The 16709-nt window shown below is 37.3% G+C and overlaps 1 protein-coding gene across 7 annotated transcripts in view; it reads right to left on the bottom strand.

Annotated features, from left to right (window-relative positions):
• Window positions 1–16709, bottom strand: part of FAR2 (fatty acyl-CoA reductase 2) — a 140613-nt gene that overhangs the window by 72162 nt on the left and 51742 nt on the right. For 6 of the 7 annotated variants that reach the window (XM_085311068.1, XM_085311069.1, XM_085311071.1 and 3 more), the window contains one exon: window positions 3159–3393. In XM_085311068.1, the coding sequence (XP_085167194.1) occupies window positions 3159–3347 (189 nt within the window). In that variant the 5' untranslated portion in view covers window positions 3348–3393. Of the gene's footprint in view, window positions 1–3158; window positions 3394–11494; window positions 11547–16709 lie in introns of those variants that run through there. The other variant, XM_085311072.1, reaches the window with a different exon arrangement.

The raw sequence follows: 16709 nt of genomic DNA on the forward strand, positions 1-16709 counted from the left end.
TTCCATGCCCATTTTCGTCATAATGCATGTTTCTCTTTGGTAGGAGAGAGGCCAAAGAGAGAAACTGTCTGTACTATTCACTGGAACTTTTGGCAGCATAAGGATAAACTATAGTCGACTACCTTAAAAAGTAGTAAAATTTGACAGTATTTCTGGGTACACCCCAAAAAATTGCCTCCTCATTTTTGGCAGCCTCACAATCTATCAAGGACAACTATCAAGGACAATGACCAGGCTCACTTCCACTCCCCATTCTGATCAATCTTTTAATTTTGAGCATGGAATAAACAGACCTGAGAAACAGCTTGGCAGCAGCCTTGTTTTGCTGTATACAGGGCACAGAAAAAGCTCTGTTCTCACTGAAAAAACACAATCAGTGACTCAGTGTTATCCTGGTAACTGCTCTTGAGAGAATTTGAGATGAAATCCTGCAAGTATTCCTGCCTGTTTCTGGACATGGAGGATTAAAGATAACATAAACAAGAAAGTTTGCTGATGTTTTTTCCTACCTGTGATGAATATACGCATCCCAGAACCTAATGCATGAAACAGTGTTACCAAGCTTTGCGCTGTGATCCATATCTACAGACATTTATGATGAAGTTAATACTGAAATGTGTTTTTTGTGTGACAGCTGTGCTCTGCCCTATCCAGACATGATATTTCATTAAACATAGGGTGATGGCTTGATTCCCTTGGGAAGCCACTGCTGGAAAACAGAACATCTCTTTTCACAAACAGGCAAGGTTACTATGTTCCACACATTCCTCCATGTACCCTTTCAATTTACATTTGATACAGAGAAAATTAAGTATCTGCTTATTAAACATCTTGTATTAATGCAGTTTCATGTTCAACTAGTTTTACAAGATCTGAGAAAAATCAGTTTTATATTACATTTCAATGCCATCTGCGCAGCTACTCCAGAAGACAGTGAAAGGATTCTGATTTATGTCCAAATTATTTTTTGATTTCATTCTTCATGGTCGACTAGAATTTGAAAAATTCCAATTTAATAAACTGTTCCTTCATACTGCATTGCCCTTTCACTATTTACAATTTTTTCTTTCTGCCCTATTTCCATGTACACACTATGAACAGGACAGTTTACAAATGTGTTGCTTCAAAGTTCAAACCCCTGTAGATATAATTATAGAAACCACTCAAATTTCACAGATTGTGCAAAAAGATATATGAGGACAGATCAAAAACAATAGGCAGTTTCCTTCAAAATACTGCAAAGACTACTAAAAATCTAGAGGAGAACTTGAAGACCCTAAGCATTTTAGAATGCAAATAATTCCTGTCAATCTGCTTTTTTATTTTCGTCTTATTTCATGCCAACTACTATTTTCATCTGTTTCTATAGAATATTTAGAATCTGGCAGTCTGTTTTTATCTATTCCTCTGGTTCCTGGGAAACTTTCTTTTTAGGATGTGAAAATGAGAAATTCTAGAGTACAAATCCACCTTCCTCTTGGAGGTACTTGAATGATTTATGCAAACAATAAAAACAAAGCTTTAGAAGTCTTGAAAAATAGTTTAGTTATTCATTTTCTTAGTGATAGAAAAGCAAAAAAAAAACATGCGAACACAACACATTTCAGATTTCACTGTTTGGTGACGAAAACCACTACCCATGGTCTTCAGTGATGAAAGATGTATAAACAGTTGAACAATGTTAATTGAAAGGAAAGTAACGCAAAAAAATTGCACTAGTCAGTCTTAGATAAACCAGCCAATGAGATAGTTCCTTTTATATCACTTATTAATGTGAAAGTTTTCCTAAATAGGGAAAGAACATACCCTCTATTAAAAACACAAAAATTAAACTCTGCTTATAGGTATATTTAAAAGATTTTTCTAGCTTGCTGTCTCAGGACAGTAGCAGAAATAATCTACACCTTCTCTCAGCCTTACTTACCTTCTCTTCCAGCCCTGTTTGTTTCTTAAGCATGTTATCTATAGTCCTGTTTTATTTCTAATTCCCATAGAACTAGAGGGAACACTTTTCCAGATAGTCAAGTCTCATTCACAGTTTCAAACCAACACTCCAAAGATATGCTGCCTTCTCTCAAATTAATTCCAAGAAAGTCCTTGCTTTGTAGAGCCAGATACATTGTCTATGTGCAAATTCTGATCAGCAGGAACTTCAGCTTGATCTCTGATACTTAACAAACTTGAAGGGGTCTGAGCAAGTTCATGACCTTACCAGTGGTCTAAGCTCTCTAGGTCCTCAGATTAAGGCCACACTAGATAACTGCTCTACCAGTGCCTCATTACAAGCCTTCATGTTCAATGTAGCAAGAGGCTTTGACGTCCTTCTCTGGCTAGATATTTGGTTTTCTTCACTGGGGCAGCAAGCCAAAAGCCCAAAAGAAACAAGTGCACGTGGAAGACATATGGGTCTTGTCTTCAATGAACTGCACTGACCTACATGATCCACTGCAGACAGGTTTGAAAAACATCTTGCTCAAATGCAAGACTATTTTAGCATTTCATAAATGAGTTTAAACTGTACCTGGTATCAAAAGACAGCAGATGTCCTACTGTACTGCAGCAAAGCATATCCCACAATAGACTGTCACTCAGTCTCGTCTTTTGAAATAAGTACCACAGTTTATGCAGTGTGCTTGTTTCACACCCTGACAAGGGTAAGGAGTAGAATGTGACAGGCTCACACTCAACTTTATTTTTGAATGCTAACTTTTGAACATTAATTTTTGAAACGGGTAGGGAGAAAAAGTAGTTAATGAAAGCAAAATGCTACCCTTCTTGCAACAAAGGCTTTTGGTAAAAATTGGTGTTAACCATCTGAACACAGAACACCTATATTATCAGCAATTTTATAAGAGTCTTGCCACATTTATGGAAATATGTATTTGAAAAAATGAGTCCTCAACAAACAGCAATGTGGAAAAGAAGAAAACAAATTACATCATTACAGTTTTAAATCCTGCATCACTATCAAAATGAGACAGATTCGAGTTCATTCACGCGCAATTCTTTCTCTGTCTTTAGAAACAAAAAAAATATAGAGAGGTTAAAGCACAAGAAAGTATTTTGTTCTTTATGTATAGAATATAACAAAAAGTTCTCTGCTGCACCCAACTAAACAGATTTCCATTTAGAGTCTAGAATAAAATATGCAAACTTACCTTGCATTTCAACATATTTGCCACTCTCTCTTGCATTGACTGTCCAGCCTTTGGCCTTACAAGTATATAAACAACTTTCACTTCAGGGCTAGAGCGCAGTAACTTTTCCACCAGTACTTTGCCCATGAAACCTGTAGCTCCTGTGATAAGTACGGTCTTTCCATTGTAATAAGCTGAAACTGAAGACATTGTGCTCTCTTGCTGTGTTCTTCCTTTAACTTCCTAAAGGAGGTACCTGAGAAGATGCAGAAATAAGGCTATAAAGGCCATGAACTTTGAGTCAAGACACAGACTGGTTATTTAGGATTGATAGTCTGAGATTGCATTTCCCACTATGTCAGCTAAAGCAGTTTACATTAGGTCAGTTAATGGCAACTTTAAAGACGTTTTTTTTTCCAAGTATTTATTATGAACATAAACCACAAGAAAGAAATAAGTTAATCTGACAAGCTTAAAAATGAAGTTCAGCTTCATCTTCCACATTATGCTATAGTTGATCTAGAAGTCGTAATTTAGACTGCAGCTTATGCCGTCCAAGACTGCTAGCAGAAGATCCTTCCTGCAGTGTTGAACAGCATTTATCTCATAGACTATGAAGTGGAAGCCATGAAGAAATGGCATGATTGCTGTAAGTTTACAGACTAGGTCAGTAGTACAAAAGGAAACAGAAACAGATCTAACAGACATTACAAATGCAATGCTAGATCACACTAACTCCACTGTGACAGATGTTTCCATTTCTCGTCAGTCATCACTTTGCAAATTGTTTTCAGTCTTTTCCTGTTGTCTTTGACTTGTGATAAACCCATGGAGAAAACTCTTCTACATAGCAGATACAGTGCCGTGGTATTGCTCTGGAACACTGCAATACCATGCTCCTGTGTAGGCCATCATACGTAACCAGATGTTAAGGTCCAAATTCATCTCACTTAACTCTGAGAACTTAATTGAGGTGCCTAGCTTAGCAGCTTACAAGTCATATGCTTTCCTGATGGTCCATGGAGAGATTTTAGGTTCACTGAACTGCTCTCTGGAGATCCTTGGCCTCTTCCATCGACTTATATAATGGGGCAGGCATGTCTAGACTCCCACATGGAGTGTCCTACTTAAGTATTATAATTAGGTGCAGTGGTTTCAGGCCTACATGTCTCCAGCCATCCCAAGTCACACTCTCAGTCAATTAAATGCCAAGCAAGACTGGACTGAATTCTCCCAGAATAGCCCCTTTCTCTGTTAGACTAGCTGAAGGGGAAAAAAATAAATAATAAAAAAAAAACCCACTGTCTTCAAAGCGTTGTAAAAATCACAGCATGCATGAACTAGATTGCCTCCATTACAAGGGAAAGGCTCATGTAAAATATGAATAAATGTTCTGAAGCAAGTCTAAAAAATTTGAAACAAAAGAAAGAAGAAGGTTGGACCCTTTCAGTCAGATGCTCAGGGATTGTGAGAATGATCTGCAGGTATCCCAGCAAAGCTTCTCTTCCTCCTGTAGAAGCTTCAGAGTCCATTGAACATTAGTTCTGCAGTGCCAGAAACACAAATGCACAGAAACAGAAGTGTAGGATTTTTCCATTTTTTCAAAACCATTAGCACCTACAGCAATGAAAGTGATCTGCAGTCTGTGTCAATGAGCTGTCATCGTCTGGTTCTATAGCTGATGCATCTACCCAGACCCGAGTTTCCACTCCTACTAATCTGCCAGTTTTCACGGTCATAATAGGACTATATGGAAAAAATAAATGTGTATTTCCAATGGGCTGTAACCTAGACATATAAATGAGGGACTCAAGCCTATCAAAATATTGCTGGTTTCCCAGTAATACCAGGGACTGCAGTACATATCAAACAAATGAAAATCCCAACTTTGAAAGAAATTCATAACGAATCATCAGGTGTATCATCCAGTTTAGAAAGTAGGTCAATCAGAAATACTTCTGAAGAATGCCATTTTACAATTTAATAGCTGGGCTTAGTGAATTCTGGTTTTAGCCTACTTTAAGGTATGGCCTAGATCACACTTTTAATGATAAAAGGGCCTATTAAAACTTGTTCTATCAAAGAGCTGGCCACTTGGGAAGCTAGATAAACAGATTAAATTATTAGATAATTAACTTATTTATAATAGCTAAATGTCACATCTCATTCAGGTTGGTAAAAATGACAGATATTGATGACAGAAATTTGCAGAATATGGAAATGTTTGAAAGTATCTATGAGTCTAAAAGAATACAGAGCAGGGTGGAGGTGACCAAACATTTAAGAAATCTGTTATGTCACATGCCCTGCCAAGTAGACATACAAAGTAATGAGAGAAGTCCTTAGTCGCCAGGGGCAATAACCGTTCTACTGAACATAAAGAAACAAAGAGATGAAATGTAAGACAGTTTATAGTCATGGTGTACATTGCTTTGATCTCATTTTTAGAAAATCAGTTAAGACTAACCTAATCTCAGTGTAGTTTAGCTACTTTATTCATATTACAGTATCTGATTAATATTTCATGATACTACTCATCTGTGTACTCTCATATTCTCATATTCTGCTAGCAATATGGTACCTTTATAAAGTACTTTGTACTACAGACTTGGAGATTACCACAGTTTTTAACAGGAAGTCTTCTTACACTTCAATAGCACAGAACATTTTCAACCTGTATCACTCTACATTAGCTCTTTGCATTACAACACAAATATGTACAAACACTACAGCAAAAATAGCTCTTAAGATTTCCAAATATGGATATCAATTTATTATGTTGTTGCATTTGGGATCTCTGTTTGAGTTACCCAAATGGGACTTCACACGGCTAGATATTCAATGCCTTTTAGAAGAGTAAAAAATAAAAATCACACTCCTTTAAAAATATCCCTAAAATTACCTCTGCAAACAGATTTCATTAAGTATTATTGGCAAGGGCTGCACAAGCAATTCTCTGAAAGCCTAACTGATAGTTTTTCCCCATGTAATCTAAGGCCATTTAAAAAGTTTGCCTCCAAAAAGTCAGGAAAAGTACTGCATCTTCAAAACTGTTCCTATATGATGATAATAGAAGCACCAAACACAGCCATACAAAACAAAACTTCAAAGGGAATCTGATCTTCTCCCGTTTATCAACTTAAATTTGTATAGTTAGAAGAAAAGGTAAGAAGGAACATATCCTTTTTATTTTCTATTCAGAAAATAAAACAGGCCATGTCAGGCAGCATATAGTTAGCAGATCTAGCTTCAGAGTGAGACCAGATTGCTCAGGGTCTCATCTGCAATAAAAATCCATGAATGAGGTAGTTGCTTTTTATGGGATCAGATTCATAGCTCCTTACACTACTTCCATTTTGCTTTCCTAAGTGTTAACTTTAAAAACACAACACTCTTGGCACCCAGTTGATGTTATGCTACTTATCAGTAGAGAGCATCTGCATATCTGTTTCTCAGCATAAACAAATGGATGTGTTCAGATCACGACACGAATAAAAGCAACAATGCTGTAAGCTACTACATTCAGAGAGACTCCTGAAACTCTACTGTCCTAGCAGATTTAAAATAGTTTTTACTAGCTTCCAGTTCAAAAGCTGATTCAAATTTGTACTCAGGATATACCCTCACAAAGACTGCTAAGGTATTTTCCTTTCAAATCAGTCAAGGAACACTGTAATTTTTATTTTGAGAATCATCTTTTTATTGATATTTTAAGAGAGTGATTTTTAAATAGGATTTATTTTTCTGATTGTAATAGATTTTGTTTGGCCTTTGTAAAGAATGCATTAAAGAAGCTATGGAGATTTTAAGTAACCAGAAGATTTTTAAGGTCGATGGGTATGTTCCAAGGCCTTTTGAAATTTTGGGTGTCTCCTTATCAATTACAAAGGACTATAGATAATCCTTTATGTTTTTACACTCGATCAAAGAAAGAAAAATTATGTTTCCTGCAGAAGTTTCTCTCGATATTTTTTTAAGCAATAAACAGTTGGCTGGGAAATTGTTAAACATCCAGCGTAGATTAAACTGCAAGGGATTAAGCATTTGGCAACAGAAAAATATGCAGTCTGAACTATCATCTGCAGCTGTCTCCAGTGAGCCAACCCCTATCCATAGAGACAGATGAAGGCTATTTCACAGCCAGGGGGTCTATTGCACTGGAGATGAGAAAGTTAGTGGATTGCGTAGAAAGGCCCACACCTGGGCTTTCTGAAACCCATGCTCAAGTGATTAATTATCTTTTTGATAATTAAGATAATTAATAATTAGGATAATTATTAATTAATAATTATTAATAATTATAGTTTTATAGTTTTAGTGGCTTAGGCACTAGACCAGAGCAGGCAAGTAATCATGGATGCCAGCTAAGATACTGGGCACAGCATCTTTGCAAGAGTGTGCACCTCACTGATGCTGACTCATCTCTGACTATAATGTGAAAAAGACCTTTTTGGAGCATCCAGCCAGGAATCACACCAAGCACCTCTGTAGACACAAGTACAAAAGTTGCTTTAAGGGTAAAGCTCTGTTACTGGTGTGTACAACAATCACCTCTGGATCAGACAGAAAGGATGGTCTACAACACTGCATTACAAATAAAGTCATGTTCTTGTGCCAGAGACATACCCTGAAGGACAAGCAAAAAAAATCTAACTCTTTACTCCTCAACTGAAGCATAAAGCAGAGCTTTTCCTTGCAAGAGCAGATGTGATTGAAGAGCTTCGTAAGGCATTATTTATACAGATTTTAAAACTTTTGCCCCTCCATTCATTAATACTCTCTTAAGTATGCATGTTCCTCACAGAGCGACTTGCTCCTCTTTTTACCTTTATGCCTACTGTGAGATGGGGGAGCCACACAGCTGACATACAGTCACACAGCCTTGAGGTTAGGACTCAGGTCCCTTCTCTCATTTGCAAAGGGGCAAATCCAGAGGGAACTGACTAAAGGAAATCAAGCTGCTCTGATGCAGGACTGGCAAAAGATGACAACTGGGCTCAAAATTAAGCAAAAACTCAACTCCAAGATCTAATAGTTTTACTTCCACTCATCCTACTATCTCTATGTTGAATAGGTAAAACCACTAGCATATATACCTCTGCAAGACAATATACAGGAAGTTCTGCCTGACCATGAGGGGGAATTTCTTCACTGTGAGAGTGACAGAGCACTGGAACAGGTTGCCCAGAGGGGTAGTGGAGTCTCCTTCTCTGGAGATGCTTGGGGCCAACCTAGATGCAACCCTGTCTAAGGGTCGCTTAGACCTGTCTCTAGGCGACCCTGCTGAGCAAGGGGGTTGGACTAGATGATCTCCAGAGGTCCCTTCCAAACTTACTGACTCTGATTCTATGATACAGTGAATATAGTCCTCCTTGCATGAAATCAACAGTGAGTACAAATTAATTGAAACATACACAGGTGAAAGCAGGACCCCTACAGCTACTTCTACACTACTGCTAATAAAATAAATTAGGGACTATTATCTGGCTGACAATTAACTGGTTGTAGCATAACTTTCTTTCCAAATATCTGTGTTAGCCATCAAGACAAAGTAGCTGCATTCAGATTTCTCACTAGACAAGGTCTGGGCTTAACCTTCTAACCATGCCTAGGCATTTGTCTGGGAGACCGAGTAAGGTCCAGAACTGCATGGATCATGCTAATAATTAAATGGTGAATATTCATGGATTTGTGCTTCAGCCTATGCCCTAGAATAGGGCCTAATTTATTACTCTATGCATAGACAGTGGGACCTGGTTTACCAGTGACTTGCACCTTGAACAGCCACTTGAAAATGAAGATATGATGTTCATCTTGTTTTTCAAACACACTTTGCTCAGACCTAGAAAATTATACCATACCCAACACAATACAGAATTAGACCCAGCATATAATCTTCACCCAAATATACCTTTGCAAAAGGTACTGTCAAGGAAATAACATGTAATTAACGTGTAGGCAAAGTAAAATCTGTACATATCTTCAGAATTATTCAAACTAAATGAGTTTTAAAAATTGATATATCTTTTTCTGCATATCTCACCATGGGGAGATGTACGTATATATAGATAAAGGTGTATCTATACATACATACACATACATATACATTTGTATATTTACACTATAAAAAAAACTATGGAGAAAGTAATACCAGTCACAAAGTATCCACCTACTAATTTTTAACAAACTTATTAATACACTGCTCTCATGTTCTGCATACTTTAAAAATACTACACCTGCCTTCAGCTTGCAATTCAGTGTGATGCTGTGAGACTGTTATGAAAGCCATACCAATAGAAAGAAGAATTTTTGTCTGAACCTCATTTCCTGCTATGACTGCCACTGCCTAAAGTAGGTCTGTGGCTGCAGGGTTGGTGGGAGATGGCAAAATGGAGCTCAGGCAGTGAGGAAAGGGTTCACCAGAGCATGTTAATTGCTCATTATGGTTCAGACCAGTTATAAGATTTCCATACCCTACCCAACCAGGACACCAGCCATTTCAAAAACTAGCCTATTGAGTTATTTGCCCTTTTCGACTCACCAGCACCAAAAGGAAAACAAAAGAAAAAAAAGGAAAAAGATATATAGTCTTGTGCAAGAGCAAAGGACTGTTAACATATCTCTAGATTCACAAATCACCTCACTGTATCTCTTGCTATTCAGCCTGATTTTGACAAGTTCTCTTGTAGCTAATGCATTTTCACAGCCTTGCTCTTGGATGCAAAGGTTCTGTAAACAAGAGGGTCAGAATACTCATGTGAGATGCTTAGACATAATAATAAATGCAGTGAGCCAGCTTTCACTAAAATTGCAACTAATAAGAACGACATTTTTGAAAACAAAAATACCCACAGCAAGAAGCCTTTAAGACAGAATACTTTTAATCTTGGAAGCAAATGACTGATCAAACATAAGATAATTTTCTTTAATCAGGACTCTGGAAGAGGCCTAAGAAACTTGGAATACGGAGAAAAAGAAAAATTCCTCCATGGCTTCAGAGAACATGTGCAACCAAGGCCAGAGAAAGAACATGTACTTGCAAACAGTCTTGGAAAAAGATTTCAACCATATCCTGAAAGAGACAATGTAAAGTGAACACAAAACCATTTCAGTCTCATCAGTCTGCCTCCTCAATCCATTGTGGCATGAGTTTAAAAACTCTGAACAGTGGGAATGCCTGAACAATGTATCTTCCTATAATTCTGCCTGTTTTTTCCAGGCTGAGTGACAAAGACTCCATAAACTCAGCGTGTAATTACAACACATAAAAGCAACTCTTCCTAATGACTGTGCTTTGCCTGTAAACATATGTGTACAATTTCTTGTTAATTAATCATTAGAAAGTAAATGATCTTGCTACCATGACTGTAGCACAGTTAGGAATAACCTGATCTTTGGACTTCAGTGGCCATTAGAGGTCATTTGAATTACTTCACTTGAATAATTAGCATTTTCCTCCAAAATTAATGAATACATAACAATTGTGTGGTCTGAAGCAGGTTAGTATAATTGAAAGAAAGCACACGTGTGAATGAAGAAGTAGTAATATTATTAAAAGTTCAACATCTGTATACTAGAAAGTCCAGTCTGATATTAAGTAACTTAGCATTCCATTATTGAAGGAATCAAAAGGTTGCAAAGTTCTATTGTTAAAGAAAATTAAAAAGACAAAAGAAAATGCAATAAGCATCTGCATGTTTCATTTACGCAGCATGCAYTGAGCATACCAGCTTCAGACACTTCCCAGGGAAATCTCTGTTGTATGCAGGCACATTAATTGTGCATGAACTGTCATCTGAGATGCTTTGTACAGATTTCAAGGTTCTGTTGAGCACCAGGCTCTGCTTCAGAGATTTCACAGGTTATTTTTAGCTTCAGGACATCTGGAAGTAATAGAGCATGCTATGGCCTTAGAATCACAGAGCACAGTCCCACACCATGCACCCTAGCAATACCTAAAGTAGTGACTTGCTTTCCATCACAGAGACTGATCTCCTGGCTTCTTGGTAACACTAGGAGCTAAGTCAATCAGCACCACTGGAAGAATTCAGCTCATATAGCTGCTGTAAGGTTAGTAGTAGTGAGAATGCCTCCACATTCCCAACAGAAAGGCACCCCTTAGTTTTTGGATGTTTTTAGTTTTACTTGTGCAGTCTATTCTGGGATCACTATTTGCTTGTATTTCTCTAACAAAAAAAAAAAAAAAAGCAATGCTCAATAGTGACTGATAGTAGCAATACAAATATTAATGTAGTTGTAACAAACATGGTCTGCAGAAAGGCCTTGGTGAGATGTGAAGAATGGTCTTCACTCAAAGGGTCAGCAGCAGCATTGATCCAAGTGGTAGATTTACTTACCAGATATGTACTCTATGTACTGATGGAGAGATTACATTAGTGAGGGACTCCTTCCTTTCCCCTAATTCTCCCTCCTGTGTCATTGTAATCTCCATGMAGTTCTCTTGCCTGGTTAAAAGTCTTAACGAAAACAAATGAAACTACACTTATATGTTTTCATAGCAAACCCTAAAAAATGCAAGAACAAAAAAAGGAAACTGAGTACAATGTACTAGGAATGTTTTCAAAGTGATGATGCCTAATTACTGTGTTTTTAAAARATACACACTTATCTGAACTTTGTTCCATTGCTATTGTAATTTTTTTATATATAATGATTCCCAGCAGAAGCTATAAACAGGAAAGATAAGCACCTGTTACTCCTGTGCAGCTTCATCTTAATACATACATATTTTTATATTAAGCATCAAAACAAATGCAAAATACTAGTAAATGACAGAACAGCACTATCAAAAAAAGAAAAAACACAAAACTAAAAACCTGTAGGAATCCAAATCTATACCTGGTTACCCTCCTTCAGCTTACCCTCCTTCAGCTTCTGATGACCTCAGTGTCCCCCATTCAATGTGTCTGGATTTTCCAAAAATCACTAAAGATGACTTCTCTTTGGCAATTTGCATGCACATAGCTGTGTTTGTGCATGCACACATGCATAGAAAAACAATTTCAGGTTGTAGACACAACAATCTGTTAAGTGCTTTTCTCCTTGGGCCATAGCTATTTTTGGCTCATCAAACCCACAACAATCATTTATTTACATGCTAATGGATAGAGAATTCCCATTATTTGAAACACTCAAATTTTAACAGAATAAATACTCCCCTTTTGCTCCTTTCCTCTGTATTGTCCAAGTTTGCTAAAACCTCTCCTAGAAGACATAGAAAATAACGTCACAGCTGAAGAGATCTTGACATGTGCTCAGTCAAACCTCTGGAGGAGCTCAAATAACTTAGTAGCATGGTGTACACCGCTTAACAGAAAAATGTGGCAACAATACTAAGAAGTCTAGCAGTCCTGTGACAACAAGCTAAAATGAAATTTCATACTTGGTATCTCAGATCTAACACAGTGGAAAGATTTACCAGATGTGTTCTGCTTCTGCTGTAGGTTAATTATATATCTGTAATTAGTTTTTCTTTCTGACAGAAAAGCTAAGCTCAACAGTCTGAGTGTTTTATACTTGGACTTTATTAAAAGGTGCAGCCTATAACACTAGTCCAGCCTTTGCTTTAGTTAGGCAAAACAAAGCATAAGCACTATATCAAAATAATCTGTTGGGGCTAAAAGATATGCGCAGTCAATTGAAACAGCATAGTTTTACTTGCAAATCTTCTACCTCATCATAACATCAAAATTCATTTATGATAGTTTCGAAAGATTAAGTTTTTTTTTTTTTCTTTTTCTCACTTTTCTCTGTTGTTCACATTTAGAGCATTTTCTGGTACCTAGCAATGAAGCAGACAAGAGTATCTATTTCACACTAGGGCAGCTGCAGCAGCGGAGCTGCAGCAGTTTCACCCAGTTTCACTGTTGGGCAGGATGCTGCCAAGCCATTATTTTTGCTGAGCAAATGCTATCTGCTGATGAATATCTTATTCTCGCTATGGAAACACCCAGCAACTGAAATGAGGAGAAATCAGAAAGCCACTTATTATAAGAATCCTTATATGAAATGCTGAAAGGAGCAAAGGAGATGCCAGTACGGGGCTGGCTTACTTCTGAGGACAGCATGAAGAAATACAACAGAAAAAGAAAAAAAAAAGAATTTAAAAATAAAATATATTAAAAATATGAAGTGTCCTAGCTCCTGCAACAGAAGGCATTTCAGACAGATTCAGTGGTACTTCTGCCTCCTATTAAATCTTACCATCCTGGTTAGAATCTTTCCTTCTTGGGGAGATGGAAGGACGTTGCTGGCTTCTTTTCATCCTTGGATCTTTTGCCTCTAGTCAGATAAGATAAACACGAAATTATGATGCTGCTCCCAAGACTCGAGGATAGCTTGGAGTCAGGAAGTGGAAGCTACAGAGGTCAGAAATGCATAGTGGGACTACAAGGTTTGCCCATGTCCATCTGAAAGCACATGAAGTCCTAAGAGTCTGGAGACACCTTTTCTGGGATCAACAACTGCAGCATGCATGAGGCAGCAGCAGTGAGAAGGCTCYATTCTCTGAAAATCAGGGAATATACATGAAGGCTAGGCTAAACCCAGAAACTTCACATGCCATATGAAAACAAGCAGCATGTGTTAATAGCTATCTGTGAGAGCTAATAATATTTCTGAAGTAAATATTGGGGGAATTCAATAGCAGGATTGCTGCTAGGGTTTTCAACAAACAATAAACACATCAGCCAGTTAAAGACCAAAAGTGTCTTTGGGGCAAGAAACAAAAAATTATGCAGGATATATAACAGAATATAGCACTATTTGATCTAAAGTTGAAAACTGAAGAAGATCTACTGAACATGAACAGGTTGAGGGTGAACATACCTCAGTTGCTAATTGTCACCAAAATAAAGAGGAAGAAGAGACTGCAAAAGATAGCTTTTTTTCGAAAAAAAAGAAAGAAAGAGAGGAGTTTATAGCTTTCCCTGGTTAGTATCCAAGTCAATGTGTTTATAGAGAACTTCCTGTTTAGCTTCTACCAGTATACCTGCATTACACAATGAATCAAACGCATAAAACCCAAGAGAGCTCCTCACCGTGTTACGTCCAGAACTGCCCACAGGACTTTAAACCCCTATATTAGTTCTGTGATCTCCAAATGCACTGGGTCAAATTACTTTTGGGTGATATTCTAGATATCTTCAACTCTGACAAAGTGGAAACCAAACTCTTACCAATGGAAAAATAAGAAGCATCTTTAAGGCTGACGAGAGATGAATAGAGGATCTCCTAATGTACCTTGGGAAATTAGTCTGTTTCACATGTAATCTACCAACAAGCATGCTATGGCTAATTGGTAATGGAGTCTGCTGGCATCTTCTGATGATTGGCTTTTGTCAAGCAGGTGCTAGTTCAGTAGGAAATGGATTGAGATGCTCTCATTCCCCTTAGGATTCTTGATGTCCTTTAGAAGATAACTTAGCTATTGCCAGTCCATGAAACATCTTCATATTGAGCAAGCCAATGCCATAATATTTTAAGAATAATAGTTTAAAGGTGAAGGCAATGCAGTTTGTAAAAAGGTATTAACAACATAAAGAAATTACGGTTATTTTTGCTCTTACAAACATATTAAACTTTTTTTCTTCCCCATCAGGTCTTCCCTCACTTGAAATTCAGCAATTAGCAACATTCTACTAACAGAATGTGCCCTGGTGAGAACATTTTCACAAAATCCTCCATAATTCAAAAGATTACAGTCTAAACATTAAAAATAATTTTTATATCAGTTCTAACTGGGAGTTTAGTTACCCTTCAGCTGGCAAACCCTGTACTTCCATAATGTGGGAAAAAAGACCAAAGAGAAATGTCAAACAATGCAAACAGTCCTATTCTGGGTGGGGAAGGAAGCAATCTTGTATTGCCATTTTGAAATCTTGATTTACTTGATATCAAATATCAGCTAATAATCTGACAGCTGCTTTGCAAGGAAGTGAAGAGACTTCAATTAATCTTCACTGCATGCTGCAGAGACAGTATTTTTAGTGCTTTTCCAAGGAAAATAAGGTTAATTGTCTGAATACTTCTATCGCCAGACTTCCTCCGTATAGAGTGTGTGGTGTTATCTGGGTCCTAAATGTTTGGCTACTTCCTGATCCTTATCAAAGGGCTTTTAGGTTTTCAGACTCTGCTGTTTTTTACATCTCTCCCTCTTCTATCAGGATGAAGAGATTGAGAAAATAGAAGTAGAATTGAAAAAAAAGCAAATGTCAAGTGAGCCCAAGTATGTCATTTTAAGATACAGGGGTATATACAATGTTCTGAAACATGTATACCTCTGGTAGACACTGCAGTTTTGCTGTATCCTGAGTCCTTTGGCAGGAACCATGTAAGTGTAATGCCATCAATAAGAATAGCTCTCTAATTATAGCTGAGTCACTTTACAACTATAGCGGTAAAAATATTTTTTTCTRGATTTGTATATCAGTAATATATCTAACATACAGTCAGAGCAAACACCATTGCACTGCAGAGCAATGTTAATCCCCTGCTTATGCTGTCCTAAAATTCTACTTCTATTATATTAATGCATTTACTCATATATTGTTTTATACACATTATTTAATGATCTCTGAAGTACCCCAGAGAAACAAAGCAGATGTGTATTCTATTATCCCCACGATTAGAAACAAGTGGAATCACAATGGCTGTTAATGMGTTACAGCTAACAATGCAGTGCCAAGTAGCTACTTTGGGTAATAATAAGATACTCTTTTTATGAGCTGTCCTCAGTTCTTTGAGGTTGTTTAGGTCATATTATAATGGGGGTGAGATGTGATTTCTATTTCACAAGCCATAAGCTCAATAGAAAGATCATAAATGCTGTGAAATACATTGCTTTCACCAAAATAGCTCCTGCAGTACTACAGTTTCGTTGATGTCATTTGGAAATATTCATGAGAAAGTCTTAAAAAAAGCAAAGTGATCTATTTCTGTCTGAGGCCTGGTTCCACTTTTACTTCAGTTACTGTCTTTTTGTTATGCAATTATTCCTCTCACTTAAGAGCAAGGAGTCCAGACTATGATTTCATAGGACAAATAGTAACTACATGTGGAAGAAATCAAACTACAACATCAAAATAATATCTCCCAAACTAGAAGGTATTATTTCTTCTTACCGACTGGGAAGAAAAATACATTCCTTAAATCTTCTCACTCGGTTTCTGGGGAAGATAGGGAGTATAGTCTGTGGATTTCTCTCTCCAAAGTTCTCCATAAAAGACAAACGTTTACTCTTCAGATAAAGGCAGAAGAACAGTAGAGGAAAGTAAAGGGAATTCCCTGGAGTTACAGAAAGCTGCATTAAGGGAATTCGCTCAGCAAATCAACAGCTCTGGATAACGAAGCAACAAAGAGTTCTGCAGCATGGAAGCCTTTGAAACACACTGTTCCAGAAAGAAGACACGATAAAACGTGAATAGCACAGTGCCTCTTGGCTGGCACATACTGGCACAGAGGAAAAAGTTTCTCCCTTTCCATACACACTCATTTTTTTGCCCTCTCTTCTCCAAGAAGCTGATAAGAGATGACAAAGTACATTTATACATG

Source organism: Rhea americana, unplaced genomic scaffold (assembly GCF_003343005.1).
Source record: "Rhea americana isolate MKP2758 unplaced genomic scaffold, rheAme1 scaffold_330, whole genome shotgun sequence".
Classification (NCBI taxonomy): domain Eukaryota; kingdom Metazoa; phylum Chordata; class Aves; order Rheiformes; family Rheidae; genus Rhea; species Rhea americana.